Genomic DNA, 24,805 nt, shown 5'->3' with positions numbered 1-24,805 from the left:
GTCATATAACTTATTTAGGGCCATGCCTTTGTTTCTGCTTAGGTGGAAATCTCACAGCTGTCAAGGGGAGTTCTACCTGAATAGCTGAGAGCAGAATTTGGCCATGAAAATTAACAGAAAAGAGCAAACCAAATGCACAGACCTTTGGGTAAGGTACGTCCGTCGTGGAAGGTGATGGGTTTACTGAGCTGTCGGGACACTCCAGGTACGGGAGGATAAAGGCGAAGGCTCTCCTTGATGCACATGGTGCTGTAGGTCATCTTGTTGAGGTCATCCCTGAAATGACCCAAAGTCAAGAGTGCAAGGGAGTGATCCAAATACTTCCAGGGAAACCTATTCCAACAGGCAATGACTGTGCACGAAGGAGACGCACTGTTTGCCACCGGCATGGGTCTAGTTATGGTTAGAGACTTAATTTGAGGGTGACACAGCCAAATGCCCTGACTGCAGTGACACCATCAGTGGGCAGTGTGGTATGTTACGGGCCATTCATGTAGATACTGAGGGTCCAGATTGCAGAAGGATGTAGCAGCCACAACAACAAAGGATGTAATAACAACTGTGTACTCAGTGCCTCTGAAAACTAAGCCCTGAGTATCTTGGCTGTCGAATGAACCTTGATTAATATGTTATCGCTTAATAACAAGATTGATGGGGAGGGGAGGAACTATCAAATAAATAAGAAAATGCGAGATTCACCACTGGATACTATTCCGGCCCATCAGAACCTGCTGGATCTCTTCCCTGCATCTCTGCTGGTGCTCGGGGTACAAGGCCATGCAGTACAAGAGCCAGGAGATCCCACTGGCTGTAGTATCGTGACCCTCAAACATGAAGGTGTCCACCTCCGCCCGTAGATCTTCGTCAGACAGTCCAGCTCCATTTTCATCCTAGCACATAAACACTATGGCCGTGTCTACACTAGCCAAAAACTTCGAAATGGCCATGCAAATGGCCATTTCGAAGTTTACTAATGAAGCGCTGAAATACATATTCAGCGCCTCATTAGCATGCAGGCAGCCGCAGCACTTCGAAATTGACGCAGCTCGCGGCCGGGCAGCTCGTCCAGGTTGGGCTCCTTTTTGAGAGGACCCCGGCTACTTCGAAGTCCCCTTATTCCTATGAGCAGACAGGAATAAGGGGATTTCGAAGTAGCTGGAGTCCTTTCGAAAAGGAGCCCCGTCTGGATGAGCCGCGTGGCGGTGAGCCGCGTCAATTTCGAAGTGCCACAGCCGCCCGCATGCTAATGAGGTGCTGAATATGTATTTCAGTGCTTCATTAGTAAACTTCGAAATGGCCATTTGCATGGCCATTTTGAAGTTTTTGGCTAGTGTAGACGTAGCCTATCAGTGGCACAAATTAGTCCAGCAACCAGGATTACATTCATTGATTATGCTGGCTAGAGTTAAGCCAAAAGGTTCAGGCAGGAATCCAGAATCTTCGACCAGGGCTACGCTAGGCTGGAAAGTTGATCTGAGATATGCAGCTGGATATGTGTAGCTGGAATCTATGCATCGAAGGTCAGTTTTTCTGGCTGTCCACATACAGCGGGAGGTCTATAGGAGAAACTCTTCCATTCACATCTCTTACTCCTCAGAAGAATGAGGAGCACCAGAGCTGATGGGAGAGCCCAGATGGTTCCATTTAGCATACCCCTACTAGGCACGCGACATCAAACCGTGGAAGACTGACCCTGAATGAGTTGACCTTCTGGTGAGCGATATACCCTTTGTTACACAGTGCCTATGGACAACTCCTGCTGCCACTGTCTCACCTGGGCTCAGAGACAGAGGCATTGGCTCATCTCGCTCATTGTGGCAGAGCTGTGGAGAATTGCTCCTCACACTTCTTTGGTTCTCACCAGAAAAAATACTCTCCCCACTTCCCTAAAGGGACTGTTCTGGGGGCCTGAAGGGCCAACTGCATTCTGATCTTACCCCGTTGACGGCCAGGAATATATTTTTGACCAATTGCACTGACATTTCCTTTTCTTAACATTGCCCCTCTCATCCGAATTAATGCTACCTATCTGGGGAAAGGAGCTAAGTCCCCTTGGAAAACTAATCTGCCCCTTCTACACTCTTCCGTAGACGTCCACCGCTCCAAGTGCTTCCAGCAAGCAACCCTGAGGCTGGGAGAAGAGAAATCTTCCCTCTCCAGTGATGGGACAGCAGGAAAGAAGACTTGAGAGCAAGGCCTAACTCATGCAAGAGAGAGGAGGCAAATTGAAGCCAGGGACTAAATCAATTACTGCAGATTGCAAAAGAAGGAGGTTAGAGACGAGAAGTGAGTTTTGCATTTGAATGCTGGATTGGCGACTGACTGGGACTAACTTCTCCTTTCACTTCTTCTGTGGGGTCCACACAACTTGCTGTAGGAGGAGAAGAGGGAATATTTGGTTTAATCACCAACCGGAACTCACGCTATGCAGTGGGCCAGCCGTGAGGGTCAGCCCTCATCTGAGGTCCTAACTGGTGGGTAGGTGCTGTGCTGCCTGTCAACAGAGGGTGCCGGTCACTTGGTATCACCAGACCACTGTCAGCGATGTCCTGGGGAAAATACTCACGCTTGGTGGTATTTAGTGCACACGAATTCCTCCATAACTCACTTTGGCATGAAGAAGAATATCCAGGAAGTCCAAGTGCCTCTTCTTCTGGATCTTCTCACGTTCTTGCTCATCCTTGAGAGACTCCTTCCGCTCCTGGATCACCTTGTCTTAGAAAACAATGACAGTATGCCTTTCAGCGACAGCCACCAGAGCACGGTAGGCCTGGAGACTGGCTGAGGGCTCTCCAATCTTCAGGTGGGGAGGCCATTCAACTCCACCAACCTTCTTCTGACCTATGCAAATGGGAGCCTGGCTATGATAGCACATATGCTCAGATCCCCCAGATGTGGACTCCTAACATTCATTGAAATCAATGGACATTAAGCACTGAAATACCTTTCAGGGGGTGTGAAAGCAAAAGTCTGTTAGAAGGAGCATGAGAGGAGTGGGAATTTCCTCCTGTCCTGATCCACCTTACCCCAGCACCTCCATCAACTCAATTTGCTGCACACCAGGAACAGTATAGTACGATTAGGATTCAGAGAAAGGTCATTGATTGTTCTAGTCCAGACCGGTCATGAGTCAGCACCCAAAGCTGCTACCCTGTGATGGCTATTCATTGAATTGCTGGGTCTCACCTGGGTTCCTAGCTGGCCTGGGCTCACATCATGAGAAATAATGGTACATCTGACAAGTAACTAGATCCCTGGCTACAGACCAAGCACCGAGGCCAGGGAGCTTATGAAGCTAGGAAGTCTGAACTAATCTCTGAGCCCTAGCAGGTATCCTTTGGAAGGAGGTTGGAATACATTGGCCATGGGTTTTGATGGCTGCTGTTTGTTCTGGGGACAGGGAGGGCTCCCTGCTTAGCACTACCCTGTGCACATAAAAGATTCAGAAAAATAGAGGCCAGTGTGTGGGGAAGTACCTGTGTGGTGATGTGCGAGCTGGCAGGCCTTCTTGAATTGGAAACCATGAGGGCTGAGCCAATAAAGGAGATCATTTTGATAGGGGAAGAAGCGCAGCCTCTGGTCCACCAAGTAGCTGAGGTCAAAGACAGCTCGGATGTAAGAATTCTCCCTGGGGGTGGAGGGGAGAAGAGGGATAAACAGGAGACAGTTGCTTTCAGGAAATCAGATATGGGCTGCAGTGGTGCACGTGGTCCAGACCAATGTCCGCTTATTGACCCCATCACTACCCAGCATCTGTGTTCCCTATAAGCTGTGCACTTGGGCAGCAGCTCAGGAGAGATTCAAATGCTGCCCAGCTGATTAGCAGAGCACCCTCAGCTGGTTGCATGTATTTCTATTGGTGGTGCACATCCGCACAGGCCACGGTGCACATAAAATTTATTCTGCACATGGATGGGAAAAATTAGAGAGACCCTTGCCTGGCAACAGCTGGTCACAGGCTACAAAGCAGCCCCATTTTCACAAGGGAAATAGCTTTCTCTCATTCTCCAAAGCATGATCAATTTTAATACCGCAATATAACATGTAGAGCAGCTGCATGGGGTTTTAAAGCAGAAGATGGTGGCCAAGAAAACATGGGATGGGTTAAAAACTTAAGGATTCCATATATTGAAGTATCTGCCATCCAGGGAGGAGTGGGCTATCACTATTGGTGATAATACGCTAGCATCAGAAAACTTTATGCAAGGTAAGAGCTCCACTCGACTAAACTCAGTATGCAAACATGGGAAGAGACAGTCCCTGCAGCATGGTCCAGTGTAAATACAGAGTCTGTATAGACAAGCCAAACAAAGGGTAGGAGAAAGGGAGAAGGATTATCCCCTTTTTACAGATGGGAAACTGAGGCACAGAGATTAAGTGGCATGCCCAAGGTCACACAAGGAATCTGCAGCAGGGCTGGGAACTGCAACCAGATGTCTTGAGTCCCAGTCCAAAGCCTGAACTGCAAAATCATCCTTCCTCCCTGCCTAAGGATGCAAATATTGTGCCCCTTGTTCACAAAACTGCCTCCCTTCCTGGGAGCACCAGAGACCCACTGGCAGAGGCAGAATCTTCCCTGTGTGTCAGCTGCTGAGAGGAAAATATTTACGCTGAAGCAGCATCGTACCGTGGGGAATATAAGAACCAGCTCTGGCACAGAGTGACCAGCAGCAGGAGGTGGGAGTCCCGTCCATTCTGCCCATTCAACTGCCTGGACAGTTGGAGAACTTCTAAAATGAAGGTGGGATAAATTTACCCAGCACGAGCAAGATGCACAGTTTGTTCGCAGCCAGCGAATAGACATTATCCAGCAGGACCCAAGAGTATCCCGTACTGACCTGTCCATCTGGCAGTTGCTTTGGTAACTGAAGGCACATTTCATGATGCTGTCGAGCGTCATCAAGGCAACGTGTTCAAAGAGCTCCACCGACTTATCCTGTGAGATCAGCCGTTCCCATTTGTCCTAGTGCAGGAAGGAGATAGAGGTGAGAAGGCCCACAAAGGCCTTGCTCTGCAATGCCAGCATTTACTTCCCACCTTACAAGTACACTAGCGACATCTTTAACCAGTCATGTATTCTAGGCAACAACAACCAAGAGAAGCTCCCTTGTGTGTTATGTATCCACTGAAGATGCCAATTTGAAGCTAGACAACTGACTTGGTGCTTATTGGATTATTTCTCTCTCTCCTGCCTTTGCCTGGCATCAGTTGCTTTGATCACTACATCACAGGCAGAGGTGGGAAAAGTTCCCCAAAAGTTGCCCAAGTAAAAATACAGCTGTTGGGTGTGAGGAGGGAATGTGCTGAAGTACAAGTCACCTGTGTCCCCCTGGAAAGCTACTTGAGTAAAAGTACACACAAATCACATCGTGATTGTACTCAAGTATCCAGAAGTGAAAGCAGCTGCACTTTTACTCAAGTAACTTTTGGGGGTACTTTTTCCACCGCTGATCACGGGGTCTCTTATGATATGGAAAATTAGCCAGAAAAATTACTACGTACAACTGGGCCCTCTGGAGCATAGGTCTAGGGCTGATCCTCTGCAGAGGAGTGTACTTTCACTTCAGTGTGGATGTATAAGGTGGCAGCTGCTCTGCTCTCAACCTGAGCACTGCCTTATTCTGCCCTCCTCACCAGGTCCAGTCCCAGCCAGACATCTGTCCCTAGCCAACTCTCCAGGATTATTCACACTGGAGACAGGCTAGTTCTTCCAAGGAGGTCCTTGGGAGTGACACGGGACTCATCAGGAGGTTCTGTGAGACATCATTGGCATGTCTCCATACTGAACTTATCCTGGAGACACGCTAATGCAGGATAAATTCAATGCTGGCCCAGAGAACCTCCTGACGAGTCAAATGTCATTGGGAAGGGCCTCCTTGGAAGAAGCCTCAGGCTCACACCAAGATGATGTCAGAAATCCAAGATGGTGCCAGAAGCCACCACAGAGCTGACTGTTCTCCCAACTGTTTAGTTTCCTGCCTTCCTATGAGGGCCTTGGGTGTTATTTTTAGGTTGGCTTTTAGAATAATTTGTTCACTGATCAATCCCATGAGGTACCAGGGCAGGCTGACCTAAAGGCTGCTGAACGCTGAAGATGTCAGATGCTTAGGCGTTTATCAGAAGGGCTGTCAGAACTGCTGGGCCCCTGGTCAAGTGTGGGGGTGTGGCTCAAGCTGGGGCAGGGCTTTGGGCAGAAGGGACAGAGCTGGGCCATCCAGCCCTGAGCATCTCCCGCCTCCTCCACCCCTCAGCCAGACCTCAGCACTATCCAGAACATTTGGTCTGGAGCTCTGGCAGATTTAAAAGATCCAGCACCCTGGTGCTGCCGCAGTTGCCGTAGCAGTGGTGGTGTTTGGGAGTCCCGGGCCTTTTTGAATCCCAAGGTAGCTGCCCCCTTTGTCCTTCCCTGTAGGTGGGCCTGGCTATGGTATTCACGTGTGATGTGACTCCTTCCCTTAGAAAGAGATTTTTACCCCTGGAAAGGAATTTGACTAAAAGACTTGCAACTCCAGCCTGAGGTCTCCTTTGCATCAGCTGGGGTGTAAGCGGGTGCAATCATCTGTGGACTGTGGAATGCAGCTTGCTTCCAGTTTAATATAACACATGGAGATATACATCTCCTAAAACTGGAAGGGACCTCAGGAGGTCATCAAATCCAGTCCCCAGCCCTCTTGGCAGGACCAAGCACCATTCCCTTTTGCCCCAGATCCCTAAATGGCCCCCTCACAGATTGAGCTCACAACCCTGAGTTTAGCTGGCCAATAACCAAACCACTGAGCTCTTGTACATACAACAAGGTGTGTGGTAGCATGCTCATATAGGCCTGGACCAATCCGAGGTCTACATATCAGTGAATCTCAGCGTCCTGTGCATTCTGAAAAGGTCGAGAAAATATTTCCATAGCTAAATCAAGAGGCAAAGTAAGAAAAATGCAGCCTGAGCACTTGAACGTTTGATTTAAGGTTAGTTACACTGGCAGTGTGATAGTAACACATTGCATTTAAATGGCTAATGCTTTACTTTTTCACATCTTAATGTCTGTCATTAAATAATTGTTTGATGCCCCCCTGACTCCCACATCGGCTGTGTCTACACTTGCCTCCAACTTCAAAGGGGGCATGGTAATCGGGGCCACGGGAGATTACTAATGAAGTGCTGCAGTGAATACGTAGCACTTAATTAGGCTAGTTTTCCCCCACAGCAGCTTTGAAGTGGCAAACTTTGAAGGGCCGGCATGCGTGTAGCCGTGGGCCCTTCAAAATGCCCGCGCTACTTTGAAGTCACTATACTCCTCAAAGTTTTGAGGAGTAAAGGGACTTCGAAGTGCCCACAGCTACACGCTTACCAGCACTTCCAAGTGCCCACAGCTACACGCAAGCTGGTACTTCAAAGCTTGCCTCTTCAAAGTTGCCACGGAGGAAAATTAACCTAATGAAGTGCTGCGTATTCACCACAGCACGTCATTAGTAATCTCCCTTGGTCCTGATTACCATGCCCCCTTCGAAGTTGGGGGCAAGTGTAGGCCCAGCCATAATTTCCTGCAACTGTGAAAATTTCAACTGAGATGCTTTTTACCTAATTCATAATTCTGGGAAACCATCAGTTTAAAAATTAAAAAAAAAAGTGCTTAAAATATGAGCTGTCCAAGTTGTATAAATGAATAAATAAATTCTACCAAGCTATGGGGGGGTGAGACCACCCTCTAGTGGCACATAGAAAAATTATAGCATCTCTTGTACTGTTTGTAGGTTCAGCAGCTGTTGTCATATGTTGCAAATGCCTTCCTAGGTCTTAACACCTGCAAGTTTGCACTGGGCTGCTATGGTTGCTGACTGGTATTTGCGGGGGCCAGGGGAGAGCACCACAGTTCTGGCTACTCTGCTCCCCTCCTACCCTATTCCCTGCTCAGCTTGCTTGGGATCAGAAATGGTGACACTCCAGAGCCAGATGTCACCTGCCCTCTCCCTGACATCCTGCCTCTGCTAGCTCCTTTGCTGCCCTAGCAAAGAAGGCAGCAATATCCTATCACCAAATATCTTGTCTGGTGCAAATAAGTGCAAAGTGAGTTGCCAGCAGCGTAAGTGGAGCACTTGGGCGGCCACTCACAAATTCAGGTGCCACCCAGCTGATCAGCTGAGCACCCACAGTGGGCAGCATGTGTTTCTACTGGTGGTGTACACCCGCACATGCCTTGGTGCACATAACAAAATTTATTACACCCCTGGACGGAAAATATTAGAGGGAACATTGGACACCTTTGGCGACTGTCTTTTTGAAACCCAAGATGAATGATAGTTCAGAGCCATCATTTACCAGTCAGCATACCTGATTTATATTCACTCCAGACACCCTCTCCAACTCCGTTTGCCCTACAGTTTCCTCTGCCACAGAGGTCAGCAACCTTTCCAAGGCAGAATGCTGAAATTTGACCTTTTCACCTCTACATATGGTCCAAGTGCTGGTGATACTTTTTAACATCACTAACAGTCCTACTTACAACAGCTTCATTAATAAATGCACTAAGACACAGAGCTTTACCATTAGGTGGTGGTTTGTAGCATTAGCTCATCTTTTGTTAAACCACAGGCAGCCTGACTTTGAGCAAGCTGCCAGCTGCTTGGGGCAGGAGGGGCAGGGTTGAGCTCCCACCTCATGTGCTGATGAAAATCATCTCGCCTGCCACTCTTGGCATTCCTGCCGGGGGGTTGCTGACCACTGCTCTGTGACAATGTTGGTCCACCTGAAGGAGTTGTAACCCACTAGTTGATGTGTGCCCCTTTCAGACCCATCCCAAAATGGGTCTAGTACACCTCTCAGCAACACCAAGAGGCTGTTTGGCTCCATACTTGGTGCACAGACTTGGGATTTCAGCAGTGGAAGTCCCTTGTTCAATCCCCAGGATGTTGGCTGACACAAAGAAAATACAGCTTTTAATTGGTCTGAACTGGCTAGCTCCAGAGTGGTGCAAATCCCACACCAGTGTGTCAATAATATGCTCAGTTCACTCATCGCAGAGTTGCAACATTGAGCATCTATGCTGCAGCTGGTCTTTAAGTCTCACACTAGAAGGCTGTGTTGTCCACATGGAATCAGTTCTTCCGGGGGCAATGCGTTGCAACTCAATGATGAAACTCACTGCTGAATGAACAGAGTGTGTGCAGTGAGAGAAACAATATTATTCAAACGGGCCTGGCATTTCAACCACACTGGAGCAAGGGTGACAGAAAAATATTTTCTGTACATGTCAGCCAATTTAACAGGCACCGAACAAGGGACTTCCACCAATAGTGGAGCTGCAGAAATTAATGATGGACAATCCAATGTCCAAGTCTTTTAATTGGATTATTTTTAAAAGAGCCCAATGGGAATTGAAACTGTAGTTCCACTGCACAAAGCAAAGATTGTGATATTACTGCTGTGACTATGACAGGATAGCTCAGTGGCTCGAGCATTAGCCTGCCAAACCCAGGGTAGTGAGCTCAATCTTTGAGAGAGCTATTTGTGGCAAATAGATTTAACATATATACATATCTGTCGGTGATGGGGACTAGCCTTGATGACCTCTGAAGGTCCTTTCCAGCTCTATGAGATAGATATATCTCCTGGTATGCTCAAGTCTCCAGTTCACCAGGAGTAGGTCTACACAGCAAAGTTATTTCAAAATAACTACTGTGGCGGAGTCAGTCTCATTCCTGGGCTCAGGTCCTCTGTTTAGTCCTCCTTTGTTTGGCTCTTCCAGCTGACCAGTTCCTCAAAGTCTCTGGTGGAGCTCCAGGCCCCCCTGGGTTGCTGAGCCTCCTTTCTTCTTTCATGGTCCCTGGTGTTCCTCAAAGTCTCCTTCCTTCCTTCCTTCTCCTCACTCGCCTCCCAAACTCTCCTTCACCCCCCACCTCCTCTTGTCCTGCGTGGAGAAGAGCTTATAAAAGGGATCCCGAGTGGGATCAGCTGGACCTAATTGATTTAGGGCAGCCTGCTCCTCCCCTGTTCCCCCTTTGATTGCCAGCTCTGTCTCCGCTCTGTTTTTACTCCTGCCTCCCCTCTCCTGGCCCCACCCTGCCACACGACCCTAGCATCTGCACAATGCAACCACTATTTTGAAAGTGGATTTTTTCAAACTTGGTAAACCTCATTGAACAAAGAACAGCTATTTCGATATAGGGGCCCTTTAGATAGGGAATAGAGCCTGTTTTGAAATAAGCCATAGTGCATCCAGTGGCTCTATTTAGACTCGAAATAGACTCCATGTATGTAAAATGGTGTATTTCGAAAGAGCTAAGAGCTATTTCAAAATGTATTTGGTGTGTAGAAGCATTATTTCAAAATAAACAGTTCCAGAACAGCTCTTGCAGAATATCTTATTTTGAAATAAGGCTGCTGTGTAGACATAACCTAGGTCAGGGTTTCCCAAAGTGTAGCCCACGGCCCAGTACCGGTCCTTGGAAAATATACAAATGACCTCTATGTACTATTATTATTGTGAATAAATAATAAACAGTGAACATTTAATCATTTATATTTTGGGGCTGCAAAAAAAGGTACTGAAAAAACCCGGGTCCCAACCACATAAAGTTTGGGAAACTCTGCACTAGTTAAAGCGCCTCCAGTCCTAGGGTTTAGGAATGCATGAGATCACTTATTTCATCTTGCCTTTCATATAAAGTACCGTTAGAAAGTGCCACCAAGAGCCTATATTATGCTTTATTACCAGTAGTATTATTGCAGATTAGATGTGATTGTTGGATTGTGGTAAAACAGAGCCCCGAAGTCCCTAATTTTCATAAAAGTTCTAGAATTGTTTTTCCTATTGAAAAGTGAGGAAATACTGTATCTGGAAACCATTTCAGAAAGGCCCAGATGGCCCCTTTCCTTATGTATCTAACAGGCCATGTGCATTAATTAACTCAAGAGTAGAGATGGTTGGGACCTACTTGCCACCAAACTTTTTAATTAAGAACTGTGTCCCTCGCAGAGCTGGTCAGACCACTAGGGCATCTTCCATTGAAAATGTCAACTTTTCATTGAAGACCAAAACACCAACCACAGAAATATTTGGCTGCAAACCACTCGAAAAAATTTCAATATTCCACTTTCCAGTTTAGATTTTTAAAAATGAAAATGTTCAAGGACAGCAGATACATCACAGCAAAATTTTCATTTAATCAAAACAATGTTCTTTGGTCAGCGCGAGTCCCTTGCTTTGTATTATAAAAAGTGCATTATAGTCTGTGCCACAGAGTCTGTGCATCCCCTGGACCAGTAAGTTGCTATACCTCACAAGAGCATCCTTTAATTCAAATTCGGCACAACCAAAAGAAAGTAATTCCATGGAATTATAAACTGTACAGGCCGATGACACTACAGCAAGAAAATTCTTGGTCCATCATTCTGCATTTAACCCATCAAGTAGAAGAAACTAACACAATAAATATGCCAATAGCTGTGAGCATTCCTACCAGCATCACTTTGGTGGACTCTGCAATCAATGGCACATAAGGTTTCAAAACGTCATAATGAAACCCTGGAGTCAGCAGCTTACGATGCTGGTACCACTTTGGCCCATGTAAGACCAATAATCCTTTCCCTGGGGGAACACAAGCAAAGGAGTTCAGATCATTTCAGATTTTAAAGACCACAAATAGTTATTTATGATATACATAGGTAAATACTTAGCCTACAGTAACCAGAACTTCCATCAGAGATGGTCGTATCTAGTCCATCTCCTATTTGGTAGGACAATATATTTTCCAGTGTTATGAAAACAAACAGCTAATAGGAATGCAGAGAGGGCACGGATTTTCTTTCATCTTCAGATTTTACCTTTTCTTTGTGATCGTAATCTAGATGATTGCATATTGAATAGGTGCCCAGGCTTAGATGAAATAAGAACCTGTTTGAACCTTCACCTACAATTTGAAATTAACTCAGTTTTCTCCATTTTCCAGAAAGTTAGCTTTTCATTTCATGTTCATTTTCATGCTTCTTTGCATTTACCACTTTCAAGCTATGTCTACACATGTATGCTACATCGAAATAGCTTATTTCGATGTAGCGAAATCGAAATAAGCTATTTCGATGAATAGCGTCTACACGTCCTCCAGGGCTGGTGCCGTCAACGTTCAACGTCGACGTTGGGCAGCACCACATCGAAGTAGGCGCTGCAGGGGAGCGTCTACACGCCAAAGCAGCCCACATCGAAATAAGGGTGCCAGGAACAGCTGCAGACAGGGTCACAGGGCGGACTAGCACTTCCCGGGCAACAGCTAGCCGCTCCCTTAAAGGGCCCCTCCCAGACACACTTGCACTAAACAGCACAAGATCCACAGAGCCGACAACTGGTTGCAGACCCTGTGCATGCAGCGTGGATCCCCAGCTGCAGCAGCAGCAGCCAGAAGCCCTGGGCTAAGGGCTACTGCACACGGTGACCATAGAGCCCTGCAGGGCTGGAGAGACAGCGTCTCTCAACCCCTCAGCTGATGGCCGCCATGGCGAACCCCGCTATTTCGATGTTGTGGGACGCGGATCGTCTACCCGTGCCCTACTTCAACGTTCAAGGTCGAAGTAGGGCGCTATTCCCATCTCCTGTTGGGGATAGCGACTTCGACGTCTCTCCGCCTTATGTCGATTTCAACTTCGCAATAGCGCTCTCCACGTGTAGACGTGGCGGGCGCTATTTTGAAGTTGGCACAGCTACTTCGAAGTAGCCGGCACGTGTAGACGCGGCTTCAGAGAGACTACAAAGGGTTATGCAGAAATATCTGCAGTAAAGCTGTCGTCCCGAGTTTCTAACTGAACGAGATGCAAAGAATAGCCTAAATCTCAATTGAAAGTCTGTTCTTATGCTAAATTTCTAAAAACAAGAACTTCAGGTAAGCAGCCAAATCTTTGGTTTATTCTTCAAACAGAATCTTTGAATAGTCTCCTATCATTACGGAGTGCAAGGTACGTTAATGGAATCTCATTTTTATATATATGACAAATAGCATCTTGGGAAACCTCAGTGTTGATACAAAAATGATAAATAACCTTTTTTAATTTGTTACAAACTTGTCTACACCTTTGCTGAGTATTAAGTATAATAATGTTGTATCCAGGATGCTTGAAAAAGATAACCACAAACGTGTGGAAAAGATACGCACAAACACAAAAAAGAGTTCCACAAACATGTTTAGCTAATTATGTTACACAATATTAGTGCGAATCAAAGACATTTTAAAGGTTTCTGCTTCTAACTCCCAAGGACAAGCAATCATCAGGTTTAAACACTCATAGAAGAAAACTGACTATGAAAAAAATGCAAAGTTGTGTTATCCTAGCAGTAAATCCAGAGGTAAATTGGAGCTATTACAAATCTCTTTCCTTTTTCGTTTCAAAGACAAACCTCTGTTCAACCCCACAAAAGGAATTCTAACAATATTATCCTTGAAATTGGTTTCCTCTGTAAACATTCTAAAGTCTTCATTTTTCAAACCTAGAGAGCACTTCACGGTGGCAGATGCTGGTACAGAAGATGCTGGTTACTTCCCAATTTGCATTTCCTTTTGAACAACACATTTTGTTGTTTCTCAAATATTCAAGATGGCAGAAGCGTCTGTTAATATCTGTATTTGCAAATATTTTGTATCAAAATACAAGCCTTCATATGACAAGGATATCAATCAATTATTATAGTAATAGAAAGATGTTTTATATATAAGAACATAAGAACATAAGAATGGCCATGCTGGGTCAGACCAAAGGTCCATCCAGCCCAGCATCCCATCTGCCGACGGTGGCCAATGCCAGGTGCCCCAGAGAAGGAGAACAGAAGACAATGATCAAGTGATTTATCTCCTGCCATCCATCTCCTGCCCTTGTTATGAAGGCTAGGGCACCATACTTTATCCCTGGCTAATAGCCATTTATGGACCTAACCTGCAAAAATTTATCAAGCTCTTTTTTAAACCCTAATAGAGTCCTGGCCTTCACAGCCTCCTCGGGCAAGGAGTTCCACAGGTTGACTGTGCGCTGTGTGAAGAAAAATTTCCTTTTATTAGTTTTGAACCTACTACCCATCAATTTCATTTGGTGTCCTCTAGTTCTTGTATTATGGGAAAAGGTAAATAATTTTTCTATATTCACTTTCTCCACACCATTCATGATTTTATATACCTCTATCATATCGCCCCTCAATCGCCTCTTTTCCAAACTGAAAAGTCCCAGTCTCTCTAGCCTCTCCCCATATGGGACCCTTTCCAAGCCCCTAATCATCTTAGTCGCCCTTTTCTGAACCTTTTCTAATGCCAATATATCTTTTTTGAGGTGAGGAGACCACATCTGCACGCAGTACTCAAGATGTGGGCGTACCATAGTTTTATATAGGGGAAGTATGATATCTTTTGTCTTATTATCGATCCCTTTTTTAATAATTCCTAACATCCTATTTGCCTTACTAACTGTCGCTGCACACTGCGTGGATGTCTTCAGAGAACTATCCACTATAACTCCAAGATCCCTTTCCTGATCTGTCGTAGCTAAATTTGACCCCATCATGTAGTACGTGTAATTTGGGTTATTTTTTCCAACATGCATTACCTTACACTTACCCACATTAAATTTCATTTGCCATTTTGCTGCCCAATCACTCAGTTTGCTGAGATCTTTTTGTAGTTCTTCACAATCTGTTTTGGTTTTGACTGTCCTGAACAACTTGGTGTCATCTGCAAACTTTGCCACCTCACTGCTTACCTCATTTTCTAGATCATTGATGAACAAGTTGAACAGGATCGGTCCCAGGACTGACCCCTGGGGAACACCACTAGTTACCCTCCTCCATTGTGAAAATTTACCATTTATTCCCACCCTTTGTTTTCTGTCTTTTAACCAATTCCCGATCCATGAAAGGACCTTTCCTCCTACCCCATGACCACCTAATTTACATAAAAGCCTTTGGTGTGGGACCGTGTCAAAGGCTTTCTGGAAATCTAGGTATATTATGTCCACTGGGTGCCCCTTGTCCGCATGTTTATTAACCCCTTCAAAGAATTCTAATAGATTAGTTAGACACGACTTCCCTCTGCAGAAACCATGCTGACTTTTGCCCAACAATTTGTGCTCTTCTATGTGCCTTGCAATTTTACTCTTTACTAGTGTTTCTACTAATTTGCCTGGTACTGATGTTAAACTTATCGGTCTATAATTGCCAGGATCTCCTCTAGAGCCTTTTTTAAATATTGGTGTTATATTGGCCGTCTTCCAGTCATTTGGTACCAAATATACAAATATACAAATATAGCAAGCTCATTTGATGTTAAACTAATGATTTATAAGAAGCCATATAAGTATAGAACTGTTATATTAATCAGGAATTAATTAATTAAAACAAACCCTCATCCAACACAGGAAAACCAGAACATCATTCCCAAAATCGCCATGTTGAATCAACAACTTAGGCTAAAGACTTTCTCAGCATTGTTTGATTTTAAAAGATTGTTTTGATAACTAAACACTTGTATGAATGATAGGACTGTTTGGACTGTTTGAAACAGGATTTCACTGCCTGTGAGACTAAAGGAAAAAAAACGTATCAGGAAATGAGGAAAAGAAAAAAGGTTGTTTTCACTTTAAAAGTTATCTGGGATATGCCCTGCCATTAGACGAACAAAGGCAATTCAGGAAATGTTGCCTATTCATTGAACAGGCTGCATGTTCAGTAGCTGCAAAGGTCACCTAAGCAACCATGAAATCATGGAGCCAATGACAGAGTGACAGCAACTAACCCAAATCTAAAACAATCACGCAAGAGACGGGTAAAAGACTCATCAAGTGAGCGTGCCATGTTACACGCGCCCTTCTACTCATGTCATAAACGTGACTCAATCATCCTGCCCATCTCTACTAGCAACCTGTTGCAGACAGATAAGAAATCAGAAAGACTCAAAAAGAAACCAACTCATGGCCTCTCCTCTCCTAGATCACACCATGGATTGGTGAAAAGAACTTAACTCACTTGGAAGGACAACAAAGGCTCCTCTGACACCTTAAAGACTAACAAATATATCAGGACACATGAGCTTTCATGGGCTTCGGCTCTCTTCAGTCTTTCACCATGGAAGTTTATGCCCTGATACATCTGTTAGTCTTAAGATGCCACAGGACTCTGTGTTGATTTTGCTGAAATTGACTAACAGCTAACTCTCTGTCTCTTGCAGGTGATTCATAGGTGCTGGAATAAGGGGCACTGCTGAACCCCCTGGCTGGCAGTGGTTTCCACCAGTGCCCCAGAAGGGATTAGGTTTAAAACTCCCAAACTTCCAGCCCTCAAACTCCCTCCCAGAGACACACCCTCATCCATCCCAGAAGCCACATTAGCACCTGAACTCCTGCCCAGAAACTGCATCCCTCACCCTCTCCTGCACCCCCAAGCAGGAGTCTGCATCCCGGACTCCATCCCACTCCCAAAATCCTTCCTGAAGCCCAATGTTTCACCCCTCCTGCACCCAGCTCCCTCCCAGAACCTGCATCCCAATCCCATACCCAGCATTCACACTCCTTCCCAGAGTCTGTACCCCCACCCACTCCTACACCCCCACCTCCAGCCCAGAGCCTGCACCTAGCACCCAGGCTGCATCCCAGAGCCTGGGCCCCAGATCCCCTCTAATAACCAAACTCCTTCCCAGAGTCCACATCCACCCCCTCTGCCCAAACTCCCCCCAAGAGCCTTGGGTGAGGGGAGGGGTGCAGATTCTGGGCACCAACAACATTTCTGCAACCCTCGTCCACCCCGACCATGTTTTCCTAGAGAGCAGACAGGGATTCAATTGGTTTGAGGATTCTTAATAGTTGTTGCTGACCTGTTTTAAAACAGCTCTTTAAGAAGCTAATTTACATATTGTCTTTGAATTAATGGGCTGTAGTGAAGATTGGCCACTTTGCCCAACTGTGAGCTACGTGGGTTATTATTACCATCAAGGTAGGCTTAACCAAATTATTTTTGGTGCATAAATACTTAAGCATCTAATAAGATATTAACACTGAAGTCACAATAATTTTGGAAAATGATATATTTTGGTATTTACTTGCCAAAGGAAAAGCGACCCTTCCTCCCCAAAGGCGGGGTCACTCATCCAGGGTATAATCTCTGTTAAAAACTCACCACAGAACGGCTTGCAAAAGTGACTAATGGTAGTTACAGTGGGGAATCAGAGTCTGTAGCAACACCAGGGTCTGAGCAAGCTAAGGCACACAGCTGGCCTGGAGTAGGCTACACTGCTTGTTGCTTGGACAAGTCAGCAGACAGCTGTTAAGTATTAACCCATGGCTGTAATAGTTCCTAGTTCTGCCTTGGTCCTGGCCCTTCTTCTACTTTGCTTCACTGCAGAGAACCCCACTCTGACCCTGGCAACTGACTTTGGCTGGGACCCCTGGCTCTGAGGCCTGGCAACTGACTTCTGTCCAACCACTAAGACGGATTCCTGCTTCAACCGCTAGGCATAACTGCCCACATCAATATCACTGACACTAACACATTTATCACCCTGACCTAGTGGTGTTTGGTTCCATGTTTTCAACTCTGGCCATTTTATTATTCATCTTTGTGATTACTGGGCTTGGGGATGCTCATGGAGATCCCCATGGTATGTCAAAGAGCCCTGGTAATTAAATACAGGTTGAACCACTCTCGTCCAAGACCCTGGGGACCTGACTGGTGCTGGAAAGGAGAATTTGCCACATCAGGGGAGGTCAACATTGTCTAGCACGTTACCAACACTCCCACTGCTTACTGGACTCTTACAAGACATTTAGGGATAAGTTCCTGCTAAATAATAGCACAGAACTGAGAGCTAGGACTGGTGGCTGGAAACAAACTTTATGGAACCACAGAAAACTTGGCCACCAACATTATAAGTGGTCATCCAGCTAAGTAAAACCATGCCTGATTACGAACATTGCCAGATGAGAGAGTTCCAGATTAAAGAAGTTCAACCTATAGTGGAAGCCACTGACCTGGCAGTGAGAGAGTGCATAAGAGCAGGATTACCCTCTTTTTTTTCCTTTAAACCATATATTTTTAGAAATTTTAAAAAAGAAATTTTGTATCCACCAATAACAACAAGCAGTCCTGTGGCACCTTATAGACTAACAGATATTTTGAAGCATAAGCTTTCGTGGGCAAAACTTGCTTAGAAGTAAGTCTTTGCCCACAAAAGCTTATGCTCCAAAATAGCTGTTAGTCTATAAGGGGCCACAGGACTTCTTGTTATTTTTGAAGACACAGGCTAACTCAGCTACCCCTCTGATACTTGTATCCGTCAATGTCAAACTACCCCTTTCAGCCCTGCAATCTGAACCTTCCAGAGTGCAGCCACATTTGTCCAAATCAAAAGCTTCTTCTACTATCATTTTTTGACGTACAATGCATACGAGATGATTTCAGAAAGCTTCTGTCCCTCACCGTACCAAGGAATGGGAAATACCATCTATTTATGACTTGTTCATGACTGACTGAGCCATCGTTTCTGGTCAAGAACATGGAGGAGGCCACGAATATACATACCAATCCATGGAACTAAGTGCTGATAGCTAAGGTCGTCCTTGGGATCTAGAAAAGCCGATTGAGAAAGAAGAAAATAAGAGTTTATTAGTAATGATTCATTGCATTGGAGGTTTATCTGCAGAGTAGACACCAGCCTTCGGCTGTGAATGAAACAAAATCGGTAGCTTCCCTGCATAATGAATCAACATTACACAATAATGGAGCACAATCGCAAGGATGCTGGATGTAGGAGAGACGTAAGGCTAGCATTAACCAGGGAGGCTGCAGGTCTAGAACTGAACGCACAAAAGGTACTGACGTGAGAGTTCACCACTCATAGGCATCATTTTTCAGCACAAATCTATATGGGATGTTCAATATATCACTTTGTAGTTGCCATAAATTAAAGCGGCGTGAACCAAAACTCACTGATGTCATTGACCACAGCTGGATAGGGAGCACTAGACGGGGCAGACCAAAGCTCTGCGAGGCTACAGAGAACGTTGAGGATGGGCTGGTATGACTTGTTCATGCCCAGGGAGATACTGATGGCAAGATTTGGGAGCAGGAAGGAATTTTCCCTTGACAGGGGTTTTATCCTCCCCTGCAATGCAAGGCATAGTTTGCTTCCTGGGCACATCCCCCCTAATCTATTTCCTGCCATTGCAGGGGATTTCAGTGTGAGTGACACCTTGTAATCTCCTGTTCTCTACCTGCCAAACATGCCTGAGTCACCTCAGGAATGAAAGCCCATAGTCTGACTAAAGGCTTTGGTCTCTGTAGGGAGCTGGTGATCTTTAATGGCCTTTGATGGGCAGGAGGTTACACTGGATGACCTAATAGTCCCCTCTGGTCTTGAACTCCCAGAGACTCCCAATGGACTCCAGCGTGCCTTTGATCAGGTACCAGTGGGTAATTTTTATATAACTTTAGGAAGTTTGATTTGCAAGCAAGGAGCCAGTGATATGAGGCTGGAACATAAGAACGGACTCACTGGGTCAGACCAATGGTCTATCTAGCCCAATATCCTGTCTTCCAACAGTGGCCAATGCCAGATGCCCCAGAGGGAGTGAATAGAACAGGTATTACCAAAGTAATTCCTCTCCTGACATCCATTTCCAACCTCTGACAGACAGAGGCTAGGGACACCATTCCCACCCATCCTGGCCAATATCTATCGATGGACCAAACCTCCATGAATTGATCTAACTCTTTTTGAACTCTGTTAGGCTACGTCTACACGTGCAGCCAACATCGAAATAGCTTATTTCGATGTTGCGACATCGAAATAGTCTATTTCAATGAATAACGTCTACACGTCCTCCAGGGCCAGCAACGTCGATGTTCAACTTCGACGTTGCTCAGCCCAACATCGAAATAGGCGCAGCGAGGGAACGTCTACACGTCAAAGTAGCACACATCGAAACAGGGATGCCAGGCACAGCGGCAGACAGGGTCACAGGGCGGACTCAACAGCAAGCCGCTCCCTTAAAGGGCCCCTCCCAGACACAGTTGCACTAAACAACACAAGATACACAGAGCTGACAACTGGTTGCAGACCCTGTGCCTGCAGCATAGATCCCCAGCTGCCGCAGAAGCAGCCAGAAGCCCTGGGCTAAGGGCTGCTGCCCACGGTGACCATAGAGCCCCGCAGGGGCTGGAGAGAGAGCATCTCTCAACCCCCCAGCTGATGGCCGCCATGGAGGACCCAGCAATTTCGACGTTGCGGGACGCGGATCGTCTACACGGTCCCTACTTCGACGTTGAACGTCGAAGTAGGGCGCTATTCCTATCTCCTCATGAGGTTAGCGACTTCGACGTCTCGCCGCCTAACGTCGAAGTTGGTGCCGCTACTTCGAAGTAGCGTGCACGTGTAGACGCAGCTTTAGAGTCCTGGTCTTCACAACATCCTCTGGCAAGGAGTTTCATGGGCCGACTGTGTGCTACATGAAGAAGAACTTCCTTTTGTTAGTTTTAAACCTGCTACCCATTAATTTCATTGGGTGACCTAGTTCTTATGTTATGGGAACAAGTAAATAACTTTTTTATTATTCATTTTTTCCACACCAATCATGATTGTATAAACCTCTAGCATATGCCCCCTTAGTCTCCTTTATTCTAAGCTAAACCATCTCAGTCTTTTAAATCTCTCTTCACATGGCACCCATTCCAAACTCCTCATCATTTTTGTTGCCCTTTTCTGAACCTTTCCAAATGCCAACAGATTTTTTGAGATGTGCTGACCACATCTGTATGCAGTATTCAAGATGTGGATGTACCATGGATTTATATAGAGGCAATAAAGATATTCTCTGTCTTATTCTGTTGCTTTTTTAATGATTCCTAACATTTTGTTTGCTTTTTTTGACCGCTGCAGAACATCAAGGTCACATCAACATGACAGCCTTATTTTGCAATAAGATCTTTCGAAATGGATATTTTGAAAGATCTTATTTCAAAATAATGTAGGGCCCAGCAGCACTGAGACCTCATGTGGGGTGAGTGAAGTCCTTGCTTAACAGCCAGCTGACCTTTAGCTCAGGTGGTAGAGTACAGGGCTTTAGACCCTATGCTCGCAGCTTCTATCCCTGAGCCCAGCAATCCCAGGTCTGTCAGCGTTACAATAACATAACCAAATGCACAAGGCACTTCAAAAAAGCACTTAGCTATTTTGAAATAGCATTTCCAGTCCATAGCACTATTTCAAAATAGTGCCATTGGAGCCCATTATGGCCTATTTTGAAATAGGTGTTATTCCTCAGGGAATTAGGTTTACCGCAATCAAAAGAACACACCTGTTATTTTGAATGTATTTCAAAATAGCATGCATGTCATTTAGACAATGCCAAAGTTGTTTCAAAATATCTGCTGTTATTTCAAGGTAACGGCTGTTTAGACATAGCCTGAGTGATTAGTAACTGCTATGCAGCCAGCAAGTACACAAACTCTTCCTTGGTAGTACAATACCTGAGCAGTCCTTCAGAGCTGCTATCAATCCCTGGCCATGCACAAACTGTGGTTAGACAGATGCCTATGAGAGACATCCAGGACTAGGGATTTCTGTGTGGCATCATGTGTGGAATTCTGCTTTGCTATGCGTACCTTGATCCCTGGAATTATACTTGGCATTTGCAATTTGCAGTCAACTTATCATTCAGAAGTCAGGTGCACGAGTCCTTACCTCCTCTGGCAAATAAGGTCTTGGCATAATCAGGGTGGGTGATGTTTAAAAATGCCGTGAAACTCCCAAACCACAGAGGGAAGGCGCAGGGATACTTCTGACTCCAGAGCTCTACTTTGCGCAAAATTTCCCCTTCTTGTAGAAACTGTAACAGTAGAAGGGGAAAGAGAAAAGCAGATAGGGTGGCCAGAAAAATATCGGTCCTGAAGAGCTCAGGGTAAGCTTGCTACAGCCAAAAGCGTGGTGATGGTCATGACATGTGGTTGTGGCGATGGCCGTGACAGGTATAAATAGCCGACGGTTCCTCTGAATTGAGCTGATGTACTGCAGAGAGGTTTCCCATTTTTAAACACTGTGGCTGTGTCTACACTGCAAAAATCACTTCAAAGTTGCTTACTTTGAAGTAAACAACTTTGAAGCTGAGCGTCGACATACACCCTATTTCGAAGTAACAGGAATGGAGTAAGGACTTCGAAGTTGGGCTTCTTGGAAGGGAAAATGTGTGTGGAGACTCTGCTGGCTGCTCGATGCGGTGCCTAACTTCAACATTAACTTCGAAGTTAGTTCCTAGTGTAGACGCACCCTGTATAAAAGCAGGCACCCCGACGGAGGGTCAGGAGAGGGGGCCAAATGCCACAAGGACCGGCACTTCAAAGGGTCCCAGAGCTCTGGCTGCCACCGCTGCTACCTTGAGAGCAGTGACAGTCAGAGTGCTGGGCCCCTTGCCACGCATCTCTGGAGGGTGGGGAGAGCTTCCTGGTCTGAACAGTGCTAAGGGCTTATTGCCCTTGACTCTGCCACTTCTGCCTCTGGCCCCACTGCTTCTGGGGGTGTGGACCCAGGCCCCCCTCCCACCTGGTCCCAGGGTCCACCATGGCTGTCGGTCCTGCTGTATGAAATAACTGTTCATCAAGGGATTCACACCAAAGAAAATCTTTTTACAGGTAATACGGTAATGGGCTGGTCAATGTGCATTACCTCTGTCCCTACTTGTAACCAATCCACAAGGACATGACTGTTACAGCTCTAAATATCACAGCCTGGCTTATCCGTTCCCTGACAAAGACTCAGCTTTTCAGTTCTAGGAAGTGCCTGGTTCCATCCTTATCATGATAGCACAATGTATAATGTACTTTGAACAAGGAGCAGAGGAATCTGAAGGCACAGGAGCAAACCATCCCACTGCATAGTAAGAAATGTAAACATGGTAGGCAACCATCTTGGCTTAACAGGGAAATCCTTAGTCAGCTTAAACTCAAAAAGAATGCATCCAAGAAATGGAAACGTGGACAGTTGACTAAGGAGGAGTATAAACATATGGCTGGAGAGTGCCGGGCCGTAATCAGGAAAGCAAAAGCACAATTGGAACTGCAGCTGGAAAGGGATGTGAAGAGTAACAAGAAGGGTTTCTACAGGCATGTTAACAATAAACGGGTTATCAGAGAAGGTGTGGGGATGTTACTGGATGAGGGAGGTAACCTAGTGACAGATGATGTAGGAAAAGCTGAAGTACTCAATGCTTTTTTTGCCTCAGTCTTCACGGAAAGAGTAAACTGCCACATGACGGTCCTAGACAATGCAGTATGGCAAGGTGGAGGGCAGCCATCTTTGGGGAAGGAACAAGTTCTGAGCTATCTAGAAAAACTAGATGTTCACAAATCCATGGGTCTGGATTTAATGCACCCGAGGGTACTGAGGGAATTGGCAGAGGTCATTGCTGAACCTTTGGCCATTATCCTTGAAGACTCTTGGAGATCGGGGGACATACCGGATGACTGGAAGAAGGCAAATGTAATGCCCATCTTTAAAAAAGGAAAGAAGGACAATCCAGGGAACTGCAGACCGGTCGGCCTTACCTCAGTCCCTGAGAAAATAATGGAGGGAATCTTCAAGGAATCCATTTTGGAGCACTTGGAAGAGGGGAAAGTGATCAAACGTAGCCAACATGGATTCACCAAGGGCAAGTCCTGCCTGACCAATCTGATTTACTTCTGTGAGGAGGTAACAAGCTCTGTGAACATGGTCAGTGGATGCAACATACCTTGCCTTCAGCAAAGCTTTTGATAATGGTCTCCCACAACATTCTTGTCCATAAGTTAAAAATATGGATTGGATCCTTGGACTATAAGATGGATAGAAAGCTGGCTTGACGGTCGGGCCCAAAAAGTAGTGGTCAATGGCTTAATATCTGGATGGCGGTCGGTTTCAAGCGGACTGCCGCAAGGCTCGGTTCTGGGGCCAGTGTTATACAACATCTTTATTAATGACCTCGATGAGGGACTGGATTGCACCCTCAGCAAGTTTGCAGATGATACAAAACTAGGGGGAGAGGTAGATATGTTGGAGGGTAGAGAGAGAATCCAGAGGGACCTGGATAAATTGGAGGACTGGGCCAAAAGAAATCTGATGCGATTCAACAAGGAGAAGTGTAGAGTCCTGCACCTGGGGTGGAAGAATCCCAAGCATTGTTACAGGCTGCGGACCGACTGGCTCAGCAGCAGGAAGATGGAAAGGGACCTAGGGGTTATGGTGGTCGAAAGGCTGGATATGAGTAAACAGTGTGCCCTTGTAGCCAAGAAGGCTAATGGCATACTAGGGTGCATTTGGAGGAGGATTTCAAGCAGATCTACAGAAGTAGTTATTCCCCTCTATTTGGCACTGGTGAGGCCACATCTGGAATATTGTGACCAGTTTTGGGCCCCCCAGTATAAAAAGGATGTGGATTTGCTGGAGCAAGTTCAGCAGAGGGCAACAAAAACGATTAGGGGTCTGGAGCACAAGACCTATGAGGATAGGCTGAGGGATTTTGGCTTGTTTAGTTTATAGAAGAGAAGACGGGTGATTTAATAGCAGCCTTCAACTTACTGAAGGGGAGCTCTAAACAGGAGGGTGAGAAGCTGTTCTCAGTGGTGTCAGATGGCAGAACAAGGAGCAATGGTCTGAAGTTGAAGAGGGGGAGGTGTAGGTTAGATATTAGGAAAAACTACTTTACGAGGAGGGTGGTGAAGCAGTGGAATGCGTTGCCTAGAGAGGTGGTGGATTCTCCATCCCTCAAGGTTTTTAAGTCCTGGCTGGACAAGGTCCTGGTGAGGATGACCTAGGGGGGGTTGATC

General features: G+C 45.9%; 1 protein-coding gene across 1 annotated transcript in view; it reads right to left on the bottom strand.

Moving 5' to 3' along the window:
• The window catches only part of LOC142017391 (cytochrome P450 4B1-like), a 41,109-nt gene that overhangs the window by 11,707 nt on the left and 4,597 nt on the right, over window positions 1-24,805 (bottom strand). The window contains exons 2-9 of the mRNA XM_075002178.1: window positions 21,693-21,837; window positions 18,533-18,577; window positions 11,454-11,581; window positions 4,839-4,963; window positions 3,477-3,628; window positions 2,609-2,715; window positions 700-890; window positions 143-276 (exon numbers count right to left, since the gene is read on the bottom strand). Of these exons, the coding sequence (XP_074858279.1) occupies window positions 143-276; window positions 700-890; window positions 2,609-2,715; window positions 3,477-3,628; window positions 4,839-4,963; window positions 11,454-11,581; window positions 18,533-18,577; window positions 21,693-21,837 (1,027 nt within the window). The remainder of the gene's footprint in view (window positions 1-142; window positions 277-699; window positions 891-2,608; window positions 2,716-3,476; window positions 3,629-4,838; window positions 4,964-11,453; window positions 11,582-18,532; window positions 18,578-21,692; window positions 21,838-24,805) is intronic.

This window comes from Carettochelys insculpta, chromosome 9 (assembly GCF_033958435.1).
Source record: "Carettochelys insculpta isolate YL-2023 chromosome 9, ASM3395843v1, whole genome shotgun sequence".
Taxonomy (NCBI): Eukaryota; Metazoa; Chordata; order Testudines; family Carettochelyidae; genus Carettochelys; species Carettochelys insculpta.
The sequence above is the reverse complement of the archived record's forward strand: the minus strand, read 5'-3'. Positions and strand labels throughout refer to the sequence as shown.